At 39.4% G+C, this 15,717-nt stretch overlaps 1 protein-coding gene across 2 annotated transcripts; it reads left to right on the plus strand.

Annotated features, from left to right (window-relative positions):
• The first annotated feature begins 140 nt into the window (after positions 1–140).
• nufip2 (nuclear FMR1 interacting protein 2) lies at positions 141–12,031 on the plus strand. Of its 2 annotated transcripts, none has more exons than XM_038707935.1 (4): positions 141–576; positions 2,219–3,907; positions 5,896–5,928; positions 7,355–12,031. In XM_038707935.1, exons 1-4 carry the CDS (start codon positions 411–413, stop codon positions 7,405–7,407), a joined length of 1,941 nt encoding a protein of 646 aa, XP_038563863.1. In that variant the 5' UTR covers positions 141–410; the 3' UTR covers positions 7,408–12,031. The 2 variants fall into 2 exon arrangements, with proteins under 2 accessions (XP_038563863.1, XP_038563864.1); XM_038707936.1 differs by having other exon boundaries at positions 143–558.
• Positions 12,032–15,717: the final 3,686 nt, after the last annotated feature.

Consider the following 15,717-nt stretch of genomic DNA (forward strand, 5'->3'; position numbering starts at 1 on the left):
ATTTGCAATAAGTCGGTTTTCCATTTTGGGAGTGGGGCTGGTCTCACCGGGACCCTCCACCAAAGTGTCCACAGGCTGGAGACGTGGCAGCGCCTCCCGTCACACGAACCCCACCCCGTTTTTCTCACCCTGAAAAGATTTTTTTTAATCACTTGTCTGTTACTTAAGTGTTAGACATCTGCCAAAACCTGAAAAGTCCTGCTAAATACTTCTGCATAGCTTAGTCCAAATCCTAGACATGGACTTTGGTGGCGGTGACCACCCCAAACAGTGCCATTTTTAGACGTTTACTGCTGACGTTTCCAAAGGCTTCAAATAGCTTCCGTTTTACACTGGTAGTGATTGGACCGCTCTGTACTCACCCAGTGTGAGCTAGCAGTGGCTGAACAAGTCCGACATTCTACACTTCAATGGAGGAACAGCCCAAAGATCGGGCACAAGAAAGGCAATATCACCAGCACGGGGAGGACAGAAACTCTATTCAACATACAACTTGTCTAAAAAATGATCAGAGCCACTTCCAGCGCCAGCATCAGGAAACGCAGACGAAGAAAACAGGTTGGGCCATCCGGAAAAGTGAGCTAACGCTTGCTAGCCTTAGTCAGCTAATGTCAACGAGCCGACTAGCATCTGCTAACTAATGTGAACTCCGTCGTGATCGTGGGCTGTAGCCTGCTAGCTAGCTAGCTATCTATTAAAACTAATGTTTCCAGCAATAATTTAAGAAGCGTTACAACTGGTGAGTCGCTGATTGGACCGACGATTAGCTCCTGCCGGTCCCGAAACCAACCATTGAGTTAGCTGGCTAGTTGGCTAGCTGACGTTGCGTGACAGTTGTCGCTGGTGGTGGTTTGACATATCGGGGATTGACCTTGTGCGCCGGTTTCACCACCCATTTTTCTTTTGCACTAGCCAACTGAATAATTTCAGAAAACCCTACTCTGTCTCCATGTGTGCTAAACCCAGTAGCTGCTAAATGTGCATGCCGTTTTGCGTTCAACAGTAGTCAAAGCCTTTTCATTTGAGCAACATTTGAGCATGCTTGTGTCCAGTTTAGGAAAGCGAGCCGGCTCCACTGGAATGTTCTCAGCTGCCATTTCCTGTCGGCCATGTTAGAATATCACTGCGAGCTAATGCTATAGTTACCTGGCTATAAATAAATAAAAAAGTACAACCACGATACTTTGCTGTACTGGCATGTCGTTGTCGTCCTTTGCCTGCTTGTGTCGCTGGTGTTAGGCGGCTATCTTACGCCACAACCAACCAGGGCGTGTTAATGCTAAACCAGTGGCTGGCTAGTTGACATTAGCCATAGCTAGTCATCTCTGACAGGCCTGTTGCATGTTGTCCAGTCAACGTGAAGCCACGCAGCAACTCTATTGTGAGCACTCGGTAAATATATGGTTTGCTGCAGCTTAGCACTGACACTGTAACTATCGACTTAACGTTTACTGGTAGCTCTGTTAATACATTTGCTTGCAAATGAGCGAGAGCCTGCCTCGGTAAGAATAAGAGAAGCGAAGCTGTATGTAGAAGCTTGTGTGTGCTGTGCCCATAGATATGAGGGGCCATACCGTTGAATTGGAAGTCCCTCGTTGACACAGCAGCTCCCATGCCTCTGTGCCATACATAGATTTATTTGTGGTTCGCTGTCAGTCTAAGTGTATTTCATAAATGCTGCTGTTAGCCCTCCTTTTACACCTTGAATCAACTGGCCTTTGATGTCAGCTCAGCTATTCTCTAGAAAGTTCATCAGCTAACAGTTCAGTGAGTCTGCAGCTGACAGTTGGGGATATGTGCATAACTTGTTACATAGAGTGAGCAACCTGTGTTATGAGATGCATTTTCAGACAACACCATAAACAAACAAGCAATATTTTCTTCTGTTGTCCAGTACTTGTCCTGTCTTTGTCTCACTAACAAATGAATTGTTGTCAGACTTGTTTGTGATTTGTAAAGACCAGTTTAAGTCTGTGTGGATAGCAGATGCACATTTTTAATACCAAATGGATAATTCATGTGGATAATTCATACTTTTATTTTGAATATGACTTGCATACGAAGATAATGTGGTGTGTGTGTGTGCAGTATTTTAATCATTTTTCAATTTAATTCATTTGCTAGAAATTGGGGCAGTTTTCGGCAAGGTAGTGGAATTGAGGTGTGATTGAAGTGTTTTTAACATTTTAGCATAAACTAATTTTGTTTCCCCTTTCAGGCAATAAAAAAATAAACATCAGTGAGGAAGAGGGGGAGAAGAATCCGCATCTGTCTGATACTGTTTGTATGTCGCATCCCCCCAACAGCAATGGTAACAGAAACGCAAGTATTCCAAATGTGAAGCTGAAGTCAACACAAAAGCTGTACACGCCTGTTCCAAAAGTGAGCAGCAAAGGACTGGATCATAAGAAGAATATGGACCTTAAAACTGACAATGAAAAGGCAGTGGATTTGATACATGATGATGGCCAACCTTTGGATAAGAAAGACTCTATGTTGCTTCAAAATGGCGTTGTAAACTGTGGCTATATTACGAATGGCTATTCTAGCAAGGACAATGATGGCAGCGGCTCCGAAGGTGGATATACTACTCCGAAGAAACGCAAGGCCAGATGTAACAATGCCAAGAACACTGATAATGTGATAAGAGAAAGGGAGAGAGACATGCAGCAGGGCAACACTACAGAGGAGCATGGGGCTTTGAATCTTGAGACAACTGAGAAGGGAGTGACTTCCAGACTTGATGGCTTCAGAGCCCATAAAGTAGAAGCCCAGTCAGCAGCTAGACGGGCTATCGCGACAGACGCTTCATTGGGTGAATCTCAGAGGAAAAACTCTGATGGCAAAACAGTTGGCACCTTTGGTAAAAAGACTGAGGAAAGGCCCAAAGCCAAACTTTCCTCGCCTTCAAAAGAGGACCCATGGACTTTGTTCAAGCCCCCTCCAGTATTTCCTGTGGACAATAGCAGTGCTAAAATTGTTCCCAAGATCAGTTATGCAAGTAAAGTAAAAGAAAACCTCAACAAAGTAGCCCAAGGTGGAGGAGAGGCACTGCCTCCTCCTGTCAGACTGTCACAGGTCCCCATGTCTGCTCTGAAAACTATCACCTCAGCTAGCTTTACTAATGGTCCTGTTTCTGGAAATGGAAACAGCTGCCCATCAGTGGGTACCTTCTTTGCTCCTGCTGCTAGTAGTATTCCATCAGCCCAATCTATCCCAAGTGGCGAGAATGTAGCATCACCTTTGGAAAGTAACTGTAGCTCTACAACTAGTCCAGTAGATGGAGAAGCATATGAGCTTAGAAAGTGTACTCTTTTAATTTACCCTTTAAATATGCAACCTGTGCTCCCTAGCGCTCGTCACCTTGACCCTCCGGCTGCTCAGACAAATCAGAAAGCCTTGGGAGATATCTTCCAGAATCAGTGGGGGCTTTCCTTCATAAATGAGCCCAACTTGGGGCCAGAAGGAGGAAATGGCCAGGTGCTCGCAGAGGACAAGACTACTGTGGTCACTCCTCAAAGCGAGTGCCAGGCTGTCGCATCCAAGGCTGCACAGCCCTGCTTTGATGTTGGCCCATCATTCTTAGAGCCTGGCACTTTAGCTGAAGACCCCGAGAAAAGGACTTGTACACCTTGCAATGTGTCTAATGCTTGTTTTCCTGCTTGTGCGATGAGCAAGGAGAACAAGCTACAGCCATGTGGCCAGGAAAAGACGAAAGTTGAGGCCAAGGGTGCGGGTTATTCTATGTTGGTCCCCAGTAAAGACAACGGTGCTAAGCCTGCACAGGGCCAACAAACCACTTTGTTGTTTGGCTCATCTAAAGAACAGGCCCAGTCTAAAGACATTGGCAGAAGGTGTAGCTGGGGATCCTTTGATGTTAAAGCTGCTGTCACTTATCACACTAAAGGTAAATTTGATTATCTTTATTTGTCAAATGAATTTGTGTAACCATTTTTGTAATTATTATTTATTCCTGGTTGATTTGGCAACACCCGTTGTAGTAGCCATGCACAGTATTAGATTTTTGGCAAAATCCGATATGCTCACATTTTGCATGCACACATTTTTTCCCCCACCTAATTGCAGAGAGCACCAAGTCTCTCTTGTAGTGGAATTCTTCGTCTTCGTCTTCTTCTTCCTTCTCTTAAGGTGGAAGCCCACTGGTAGATGCACACACAAAATACAATGCTATTCAAAATGTCCACGTTCACTGGGTAAAGTAAGAAAACTACTGCTGACAGGGTTTCTCTTTATTCCTCACAAATTCATCATAACGCTCGGGATGACGGCTCTTAAGATGAGCAATACAATTTATAGTGTTGACGGATGGTAATGTGTACCTGTAATTGGTGGTAAAAGCATTTGTACTTTAATTTGCAGTTGTCAGGTTGCACTGAAACATTTAGCGTGGGCTACATTACTGCAGTAATCACTGTTTAAATCAAACTAATCTATTAAATCTGTAGCCTAACTGGTCAATGAACAGTCATTTGTCATGTTGTGATTAGTCGTACCAATTGAACATTCCTATTGTAGTTGTGTTGGAGATGATGATAATTTCGGCCCAGCTAAAATGACTTTTTAAGACTGAAACTGAACTAAATGAAGTTTAAAAGTGAGTTTCTTAATATTAGCTGCTTACAGTCATTAAATGCAAAATGACCACAATCTTTAATGTAAAATAGACAGCTGAATAAGTATATTTTAAAAACTGAATGTAACATACAAAAGGATTTCGGCACTTATTATTTATTAAGGAAATTCATGTCTGACAAATGATGAATGAGACTACGGTAAATAAAATGTAATAGTGTTAAGTTAATGACTCTTTCTCCACTCCTGCTTTTAAAGGTAAATGTCATGGTCCACATTGGCACACATTCATATTTCTAGCGCAACTGGATTAAACATGAGGCTCTGCTCTTCATTTCCCAGTAGCCATGGGGAATCATAGTATCAGAGCTCCGTTGATGGTGGCGCTTCAATCAGGTTCTACATAGTCAAGAGTTTCCCACCTTAGGCTTAATCAAATCAGAGCTCATGGTCAGGCTCTGAGTTTGCTTAACCTGCTTTATGAAACTGGGCCCTGGTGTATCTGTTTACAGTGCCATCAAACAAACTTGCATTGTTCTGGTAAAGAAGTATTTTAGTAGTAACTGCATTTGTAATGTGATTTCATGCTGTGCAAGGCACGAGTAGTTTTCCACGTGAGAGCAGGGCACTCTCAACAGGAACTTTTGGTTATCAGCCTATCGCCTGCAACTCTCATCTAACGGCTCACTGGCTGCTCATTCTTGTTCCATTATTAAATGTAACATGATCTGCTAAACATTTTTATTTTTTATTTTTTAAATGAAACATTTTTGATGAATAATTGTGGTTAGCGCTTATATCTGACAAATGCGTTGTCTTTTGTGACTGTCTCACAGTAAAAGCCACACCGCGTTTTAACAGTCGAATGCTTTTAATGTGAAGCATTAGGAAATGTTCATTTTGTATCAGCAGTTACTAATACAGCTCTGATTTGAGAGTGAAGTGAGCGATGGTGTTGAGATGAAATTACAATCCTTAATGCTGCATTGTTTCCTGTGTATACCCCTTTGTGCGTGAAGGCAATTTGAATGCATTGCAGGAATGGTGGACTCCGCCATTAACAATGAAAACTAATATATAGAGATGTAAATACATTGAATGGCTATTGCAGAAAACTGTCATGTCAAGTCTCAGTAGATTTGATGTCCCTTTTTTTTTTTTTGAATGATAAATTTAAGAAATGAAGCTTAAGTATGTCTTTATACTGTTTTTGGGAAGATCAGTATTGTATTTTCTGAAATTATTCTTCATGAACAATCAAGTGAGAGGCTGAAATAATATGCTTTTTTTTCCCCCCAACAGAAATGGAATCCATTCTCAACTTGCAAAAACAAGGTAAACTAAACTTGTTGTTCTTGCATTTGTCTAACCTCTGTTTTTAAAAATGTTTAGGCAGTTCAGTTTTCTTAATTAGAATTAGATATTAGAATATCTAGCAATGTAGTAGCATATAAAAGTGGGGACGGGGGGACAACTTATGAAAAACACAAGTTGCATTAGTGTTTTGGTTCTGATTCAAATGGGATGTAAATGTACCGGTAGAGTTTATTTTTCTCTCAGATTATTTTACATTAGCACCTTTTATCAACAATCTAAAGATGGCAATTACTGACCTTTCAGTGAGTAAGACAGCCTGGTATAACAGTGTGCCTATGACAGTCGCCTAATTGTAATGTTTAATTTTTATGTAGTTACAATGAAATTATTATGAATGTACATCCACCTAGACTTAATTCATTAATCCTGGTGACCTGCTTAGAAAGATCCTGAGGCTTGTTTAGCTTGTGTAAATCAAACCGTGCACTAATAATTTGTTGTTCTAGTTGGGACGAATGGCAGCATGTGCACAAAGTGTTGCATTACTGCCTTCAACAAAAGGCTATGTTTGTTTTATTACTGAACAGCAGAAACATAAGAAACCCAAAATAATCACCAACAGAGACTGTTAAAATAACGGAGTGTGACATACTACTGGTGTATGGTCCTCTGGTACTGCAATCATGCCAGCTGGCAGGTGAAATGCAGCAATTATTCCAAGCAATCTGTTGATATCCACACAGGCATGAGTTCAGTGATGTTTGAGACTATATTAGCTGAATATCCAACCATAAGCTAGAATATGCCATTATTACCAGGGCTATGTATTGATAGAAACCATTTGGTACTTGTTTTAGGTTTCAACAAAACCTGTTTTTCATTTAACAAAAAATGCCTCAAATGTTTAAGTTAACTTTTAAGACACACTACACACCCAAATTCTGTTAGCTCCCTCCATCCCAGCATGTTTAAAAGATGCTGCACAGGACAACCGCTGTAGGTGGCGTGGCCTCATGGCTATATAGTAGCATGAGTGACAGGTGGGTGCCCTCTTCGTGACCTCACCCAAAGGTCTCTAAAGAGCAGTTGGGAAGTTTAATATGGGTGGTGATTTTTAATAAATTTATTTTTTTCCTAGGATGGTGAGAGCATGACCCGCCCTACTTTGCCTTTTGATTGGCTTACCCTGACCCTAACTGCTCTCATTCCTCTTCTCTAAACCTAACTAACCCAAACAAACAACAAAAGCAATGAGTACTAGCCTGTCAGAGGTAGAGTAGGCTGGTAGCTTAAATGAAATATACCAAAACCAAAATTTTGATTTAAATCATGATTATGTTGCTTGTGTTCTTTGGGAATTCAGTCCCATATTTCTTAACATCAGTGAGACTGATCATGTTGACTGATCTAACCGTTTGCCTCCTTTCTTCCCCCTCTGCTGTAGATCCAAAAAGAGTAGTTGTTTATGATGAGACCAAGGATGGACCTGATCAGTGAGGTAGATCGTCTACAGTACTTACCTTCTTCTCTTCTGGGTGCTGCAGTTATCTACCTTGGAAATCATAAATCCTGTTGGACAGAAATGGGGACAACTGTGAAAACACTGATAGTTTAGCATGAAAGATTTTCCTTGGAATCTCGGGTGGAGTGACAGACTTCTTTGGGGGCATCAGACAAACGCACACACTCTGGAGGGATGTTAGAGAAACTGACTGGTGCCTCTCCAATGGACACTTGCAACTTTTGTGCTGTGATAATCGTTTGTCTCATGACTCTTTAGGATGATGTTCGGGAGTTCAACAAAGGAAGGTGTCATGGATTGCACCTCCCTAAGCCTTTATCTTGTTGAAATGCGACAGATGTCAGTCTGACTATGGGACGCCTCTGTCATTTTTTCTTTCTTCACGCATTCAAATGAGTTAATTGCAGATATGTTAGACGTCATACATCTGGGTGCGAGCTTGAATCTGCCGTGGAAGAAAGGAGAACACACTTGCACAGAATGCCTTGACGTTGTGGTAGAACGATCTTTGGAGATCCTGTTAAAAGTCAGAGGTGAGGTCCCATCCAGGAAGGGAGAACATTGTCTTAAATCATTTAGGGGAAATCACAGCCCATATTTCATGCTTGCTTTTTCTTTTATACTGTTTTGTCTGACCTATCATGATGAGCGTTACCTGCACTGCAGTATCATCCCAGAGCACAGGTACAGAAATGCCCAGTTTGAAGGAAAGCTGCTGTACGGCGCTTCATTTCTTTGTTTATTACAGATATGCTTATTTTTCAGGTCCGTTAAAGTCAAAACCTTTTTACCGTAGAGCTTTTCATACATTTCATGCAAATTGTTATGAGGTCAGTGCAGACTATTCTTAAATTCAGATTTGTAATCCTTCTAATAGATGAATCCTGAGTTGAGAAATGAACCAGTTGACAAATTGTTTAGCAGGAGATATCGCCACCAATAAGGTCTTCTGCATTTTGTGCTATTTGTTCAGCAGCAAGACTCAGGATGGCCATGCAGATTATTTTGCCTGCATTTCTGTCTTCATTTAAAAAAAAAAAGTGTTTTGGTTCCTCTTGTCAAAAGGAACACGTGTTGCATTCTATGACTTAGATTTTTGTTTTTCTGACTCAGCGTTTGGTCTTTCCTTTTCTGTCTCATGGCATTGTATTTCTTGCATGTTTACTGGTGGAAATGAATCGCCATAGCCACACAAAGATAACAGTAACACAACAATTGCAATACTAATCTAGGTCCTCAACTAGCCACTTTGTCAAACTGTGTTGAAATGTGAAGATGGGTTGTACGTATTTTTTTTTTTTACTGTGGATAACATTTTACAATTGCAATCCAGTGTGCAATATCGCCGTGTGATCCATACAGTGTCTGAAATGAGTTATGTGGACCTGCAAATCATCACCCAAGATGCTGGTGTGGCCTGCAAATTCTTCCACAATTTTGTTGCAAAAGAGCTCATGTTAAAAGATCTCATTAAGTCTAGGGAGCCCAAATTTGCTGGCTACTGACTGGTCAGCTGTGACATCACTTTCATTGACATCTCCAAATCAGGATTGGTTATACTCAACATAACGAAGGAACTGTCCCGGTTTCTTTTCTCTAGAAGATATGATTTGGTTAATGTGTGGATTAATAGCACTTTATGTAAACTAATTGCTTTTATCTTTTAATTGCTAGAGAGATCTATATGTACTGACGAAGAAATACTCATTGAAAGAAATGGCTCTGGGCTGTTACTTTTCAGAAAAAAAATAAATAAGTTGATGAATACAGAATTATTAAATGTAACTCAGGTAGTGTTGACAAAGCCATGACTGTGTTATGAATATTGTTTTTTTTGCCAAATGGCCCCTGTCATGTAATGTTCTCAAAAAAATTGGAAATGTTGAATTGGAGTCCTATTATATAGAGTCTCATATGATATGACAAAACACCAAATAATTGTGAGGAAAACTGTCATGGCATGCAAGGTGCTGGCATTGATCATTTTGGGCTCTAAAAATAGAAGTTGTCCTGTCTATTTCCCAACTTAAAAAAAAAATAAAAAAAAATAAAAAGGGAGGGGGGTGGGGGAAGCACATTGCTCCATGCTCCATTTTCAATGTATACTAGACTTCTTGCAATCTTTGAATGGTTGGTTGATTTTTCTCACTCATGTCTTCATAGTGAAGCACCTCTTGATTTGTTATTGTTGAACATCAGAGGTGTTTCTGTGGGTTAGCTAGATCTGGGTACGAGTTTTCAAGTACAATTCTTTCCACTGTGTGCTGATTAGGCAGCACCGCAGCTCGTACTTGTGTGCAGAGGAAAGGGGGAAAGTCAGAACTGCAGCCAGTTGTCTTGACATTTAACGTCCATGCCTGATCTCAGCCAGCTCTCGGGTATTTAAAAGGCATTGGGTTTTTTTTTTTTTTTCTTCTTCTTTTGGCTTCCATTGTGCAGCGTGTGATGGATGAGTGTATCATCAGACACTGCCCTCCGAATAAGAATAATTGCATTGGAGCTGGTCGATGAGGAAGCAAGGGTAATTGAGGAGATATTAACCATTGGCATTTAGACATTTTTTTTAATGTTTGAGCTGTGCTTGTGGAAATTGACATTTAATCATAAATGTCATAAAGTTACACACAACTCTCAATTTCATTTCTTCCCGAATGCCCATGATCTATAGACAAAGTCACATAATCAGGTTCCCATATGGTAAATGCAAAGTCAATAGACAGTGATGCATCTATAGGCTTCTAACTGTAAAACAGGGTGATCAAAATAAGTAGTATGTGACGTTACTGTAGTCTTACAACCTTTTTCCTTTTTTTAAAAATGTCTTTTTTTTTTTTTTTTCTGAGAGGATGGACATGTACAGGGAAATCAGAGAACCTCTCATCCTCCCACCCCGAGGCTCCTCTTTTTCAAGCACTTAATACAGCGAAAAAAGGCTATGGTGAATATGCATTTATAAAGATAGAACTATTATTTAGCATTGTAGTCTGGAAGCCAAAAACAGGTTAATCAGTAATTTGGGGTGGGGTGGTGATAAGTGACTGACTGACTGTTGTGGTGTGTTCAAAGGAAAGCCTGACCACGTGGAGTTTGTATTTCCACCCCCTCAGGATGTGCAGTCACCTTGAGGATGCTTATGCAGGCTTCCAGGTGACGAGTGTGGCCTCACTGTTTTGTGGGCGTGTGCGTAGCGACTTCTTGCTATTATATGCAAGTCCCCTGCCCCACCCCCCTGTTGTTTATGTTCAGGTGTGTGTGTGTGTGTGTGTGTGTGTGTGTGGGAACTTAACAGCAATTTTGATTGTTTAAAATCTGCTTCCAGCATATATCCGTGCCATTTTTGTCTTTTTTTTTTTTTTCTCCTTACAGCTGATCCTACTTTCTTCTTTTTAAAGCGACATGGACGCAGCTGAGAGCAGTGAGCATTTCATGTGTGTTGTAGGGTTTTGAAAAATTTCACAGCTTGTGTTCAGAATTGCGTGACCTCAAGCCAAAATCAGTTTGAATGGGACGGATGACAAACTCTTGCTGGTGTATACTCATGTCAGTCCATTGTCAAGTTAATGTCTGAAGTAGCACATAATTGATTTGAACTGATTTAAAAAATTTAATGTTTTAACATGTTTTTATTCTGAGTGATAACCCAATTTATCCATAGTTGCACAAGTAGGATGAGACAAAAAGGAATAAATGATACAGAAAATCAAGACGTCTCATTTTTTTTGATGAGGTTTAGATGATTTAGTTTACTAATTAAGGCTGATGTAGCCCCCCCCCCCACTTTTCCAGATTTTATACAGATGACTTTAATTCAATCTTCAAATAGTTGTGATGGAGTGTTGCGCTTTAAAACACACTGCATCCCAGAGTTCCTGTTTTAATATATTTTATTTGTAGTGACGTTGATCATGTTGTTAGGGGGGAATGAGGTATTAATGTGCGGTTCAACAACTCTGAATCTGCTTTTGCCAAAGGTACTCTACTCAGATAAAACTTCAGCTACTGAATGGCAGATGGGGGGTGACGGTGGTGGTGTACATAAACAGCTTCTTGGGTCAGGAGGAGTTTTTAGTGAAGAGAAATCACTACTGTAGCAGCTGAATGTCACTTTGAGCGTGTTATTATACGGTGTGAGAGAGGAGGAATCTTTTAAAAAAAAAAACAAGATAAATACCGGAAGTGCTGCTTCTTCATCAAGTAATCAATCGTCTGTAATGGGAAATGCTGGACTTGGGGTTTATGCTCGACTTAAAAACTGTCCCTCCTTTTAACTGTCATTGCCTCTTGTGGAATTTTTTTTAATTTAGGGGCCTTTTTTTTTTTTTTTTTTTTTTTTTTTTTTTAATTCACTGACACCTGAGAGGTACAGTGTTTATGATTCAGCACACAAGGGAGGGTGAAGTAAACAAGGGCAATATGTGTCTTTACAGGACTCAGTCATGGGGGGGGGGGGAGTGAAAAGTGTAGAGTCATCTTTTTATGTTAGGTTTCTCTGTCATCTCAAATGGCTGTGCTTGTTGATGCGTTTTCTTTTGGGGGGGGGGGGGTGCTCCTCCTGTATCCCTTTTACATCTCTTGCCCCCTTTTTAAAAAAAAAAAAAAGGAAAAAAAAGAGGCAATCGCATTTCTTTCTCAAATGTCTTACAGGTTGACATTTAAGTGAGCAGTCTGATTATTTAATTTTTGTTTTGAATTTAACAGTGTTGCATTACAATGTTTTTTTTTTTTTAAAGCATGATGATAACCCTCAAATTTCAAACAATGTAATAGTCAATAAAAAAAAAAAAAAAAAAAACTCCAGTGTTCACAATTTTAGTTTCCATTAAAATGTAAAATTTTCATGAAGAATTTGGTGTTTTGTGTGTGTGTGTGGTGTTCTGCTGTCAGATGGTTGGGATTGAAAAACTCACCTGAACTGTTCACATATTGCTCACGGACAGTACATTGGCTTGCTTTCCATGACAAATCATCTTTATCACATGTGCACTGCCACAAATGAGTGCAAAAATGTAAGTACACCCAGTACTCTTCAAGACAAGGCCTCCAGATCAGAATATAGTAGGATCCGTCTCAAGGCCTTTATCATGTCAATTTATGCTGTGCTTTAGCTTTAACCAAGCAAATTTACTTGCTTTAGTACTCTCTGTACTAAAGCAATCATTTCAGGTACTTTACTTGGGGTTTTTTATACTTCACACTACACTACACTCAGGAGTGGAAATATTGTACTTTTTACTTTACTACATATATTTTAGCGCTTCAGTTCCTTTTACTAATTAAGATTGTACATTTACACAGTATGATCACATTTATGATGCACTTGTTTCCTGCAGACATCTCCATCTTATGAAGTCATAGTAGTTCCAATACCTTATTTTCTCAAAACATGAAAATATCCACCAGAGCAGGAAGAATAGTTGCTAGTACAGTAAATTGTCACTGCACTAGAACATAGTCAAGTCTTTGGACAGGTTCAACTGAATTAAAAACGGGTTGAAAGTGCACTAACAAATCCAGAATTGTCCTTTTGAGGCGTTTGCACTTTGAGATTGAACTGCCCATTAAAGTGGTTAAAATAAGCTCCACCTCGACTGGCTACAACGGCAAAAATCATACTTACACATTAATGCATCAGTAATAATCAAGTGATTTAATCCATCAGTGGCACTGTGAAACGGCTTTAACTTACGGTACATGTAGTACATTTACTGAAAATACGTCAACCTTTACTTAAGATTTTTAATGCAGGACTGTTTTTACATTGGAAGCCACTTTTACTTAAAGGATCTGTAAACATTGTTTAGTGGTGCATAATCACAAGTACATATTAAAATAAATTACATGAAGTGTACTTATAATAGATTTATGAATACATCGGCACATAGCAGTTGACACATTATGTCTGGAGCTTCACCCATTCGATAATCCAGACTGGGTATTTATGATAATCTATGAGATGTAACACTTATATCCAAAGTATGAGAACAGGAGCCCATGTTGTATATTAATTTATTTCCCTTTTGTCTGGCTGGAAATGTGGTTTTATTAGATCAAAAATCTTTGCATGTAATTCAGAAGTTAGATGTAAGTTAACTAATCTTTTTCTTGGATGTGCACGCGTACTAGGAAGTCCTCTCTTGTTTTGACAGCATGTGTTAGGAAATGTTCTTGCTCCGTGATGGATGTGTTCACTGTGTTCAGACAGGCTGCTGGAGCAAGGACAGGGTTGCTGGGAGCTCTGTGGCCATAATGAGCTCAGATTGACCAAAATGCATTGGAGAGCTGCTACACCATCAGTGAGCAGAGGTGCTGATTGTTGTTCAAAGGCGCCCCCTTGTGGATGAAGGATTAGCGCACAGTTACTGAATCACTGCAAAACTGAAGAGGAGGTTTGGAGGTTTAATCATATGTTGATCGCATAAGATATATGGCTAAACTCAAATTTAACCTGTTCTCCCAAATGCTCCAAGTCTTATAGTTACAATTCTAGTTTGAAAAAGTTTTTTTTATGACAAGACCTTTCTGTAGTATTCATAAATAAATTGCAGTATGAATCCGTTTATTTTGATATATATATAAATTGATTATTATCTGATTAGTTTAAAATTTATTTAATTGCGTGACTCCATTTTTTGATATACTGTAAATAATTACAAAAATCATCATTTAAACTAGCTTTCTAAAATGAAAGAGTCTGTGTCCAGGACACAAAAACAGCTGATGTTGATACACAGCCAATTTCAAAATGCTCACATGATGTACCAAAAACCATTTTATTCACCCTTCAAAAAAAAAAGCATATATCATATATATATATGTATATGTATATATACATATATATATGTATATGTATATATACATATATATGTGTGTGTGTGTATATATATGTGTATATATGTATATGTAAGCTATATATATATATATGTGTGTGTGTGTGTGTGTGTGTGTGTGTTTGTTTTGTTTTTTTGGCCTCCTGTGTAAACCTTTGAGCTGTTTGCTTACCGGGATGATTCTGGGAGCTGTTGACGCTGCAGGTGGCGTCATTTCACCATAAATACACACATACACACATTTTATCACTCTGTCCATGGAATTGAACCGGCGTTTACCGCCGCCTCCTCAATTTTACCTTGATTACTCTGTACTTCATGGAGGCCTCATGGGGCTTGATGGTCAGTGCAGCGGTGCTCAGAGAGAGATATTGTCCGATGTGCTGGAAGGTCACTAAAAGGCTTGATCTTTGTTTCAACAACTCATCTCTGCTGGGGTGTCTCTGAACAAGACGCTGAACTTCTTCGCACTCCAGGACTGCTGCAAAAAGGATGAGCACAGGGTGACCCTTTTGGCAAAGAGAAAGAAGCACAAAAGGTGACAAGCAAAGGAAAAACTATCCATACTGAGCTGAAGGGGTAAAGAGGTTTGAAATCTATCAAAACTGCCATTAAAATACATTCAGTATATATTTCACCAGTATGTTGGCCTCCCATCTGTTGAATGTGTCGCTGCTGCAAGATGTGGATCAGGCTTTCATTATTGCAATTAATTTAGCAAGATAAGGCATCTGAAAAACATGAATATGTGATACTATTTAATCAATTTACTGTAGCTTTGACGAGCAATAATAAACTTTGTGAGGAGACTAGACGTCTGAAACTTGACAAGGGGCCCCACTAAACACCATTTTTTGTAAGGGATCACAAGCCATAAAGGTTGGGATGCACTGATTTCACACCAACTTTAACATTTTTATCATGCTCTTTTTTTTTATAAAAAGTATAAAGTAGCATCCAATGGAAATACTCTAGTTAAGTACAAGTACCTCAAAATTGTACTTGAGTAAATGTTCTTAGTTGCTTATAACCTCTGGCCATCATGAAGAAAACTGAAGCAACCTCCGTAGTAAAACAGTAAAGAAGATTGAAACAGGAGAAATGTTGTTAAAGTAATCAAGTCTCAAAAAAAGTGTTTACGGTAAAAAACAACAAACATACAACATACTAAACAGTAAAAATCAATTGTTTAAATCAAATAAAGTTTATCTATTTTAACTTAATTTTGATCCGGTTGGAGGAGTTCATACAGGAAACCTTTGTATCTTGCTTAAAGGGGGCTTTTAGGATTGATCTGCTCTATGGCGCAGTATGTAAAATGTGACACAGTTTCTCTAAAGCTCTGTGTAATTGTGTCTATTATTCAGGCCTCATATTTGTGTGACACTGTTCAGTAATCCGCGTTCTTGTTCCTCTGTTGCCTTTGGTTTGGTTTTGTGAGTCACAACTGAAGCAAAA

This window comes from Micropterus salmoides, unplaced genomic scaffold (genome assembly GCF_014851395.1).
Source record: "Micropterus salmoides isolate LMB-PRFRI ecotype aquatic unplaced genomic scaffold, ASM1485139v1 Ms_hic_scaffold_9, whole genome shotgun sequence".
Taxonomy (NCBI): Eukaryota; Metazoa; Chordata; class Actinopteri; order Centrarchiformes; family Centrarchidae; genus Micropterus; species Micropterus salmoides.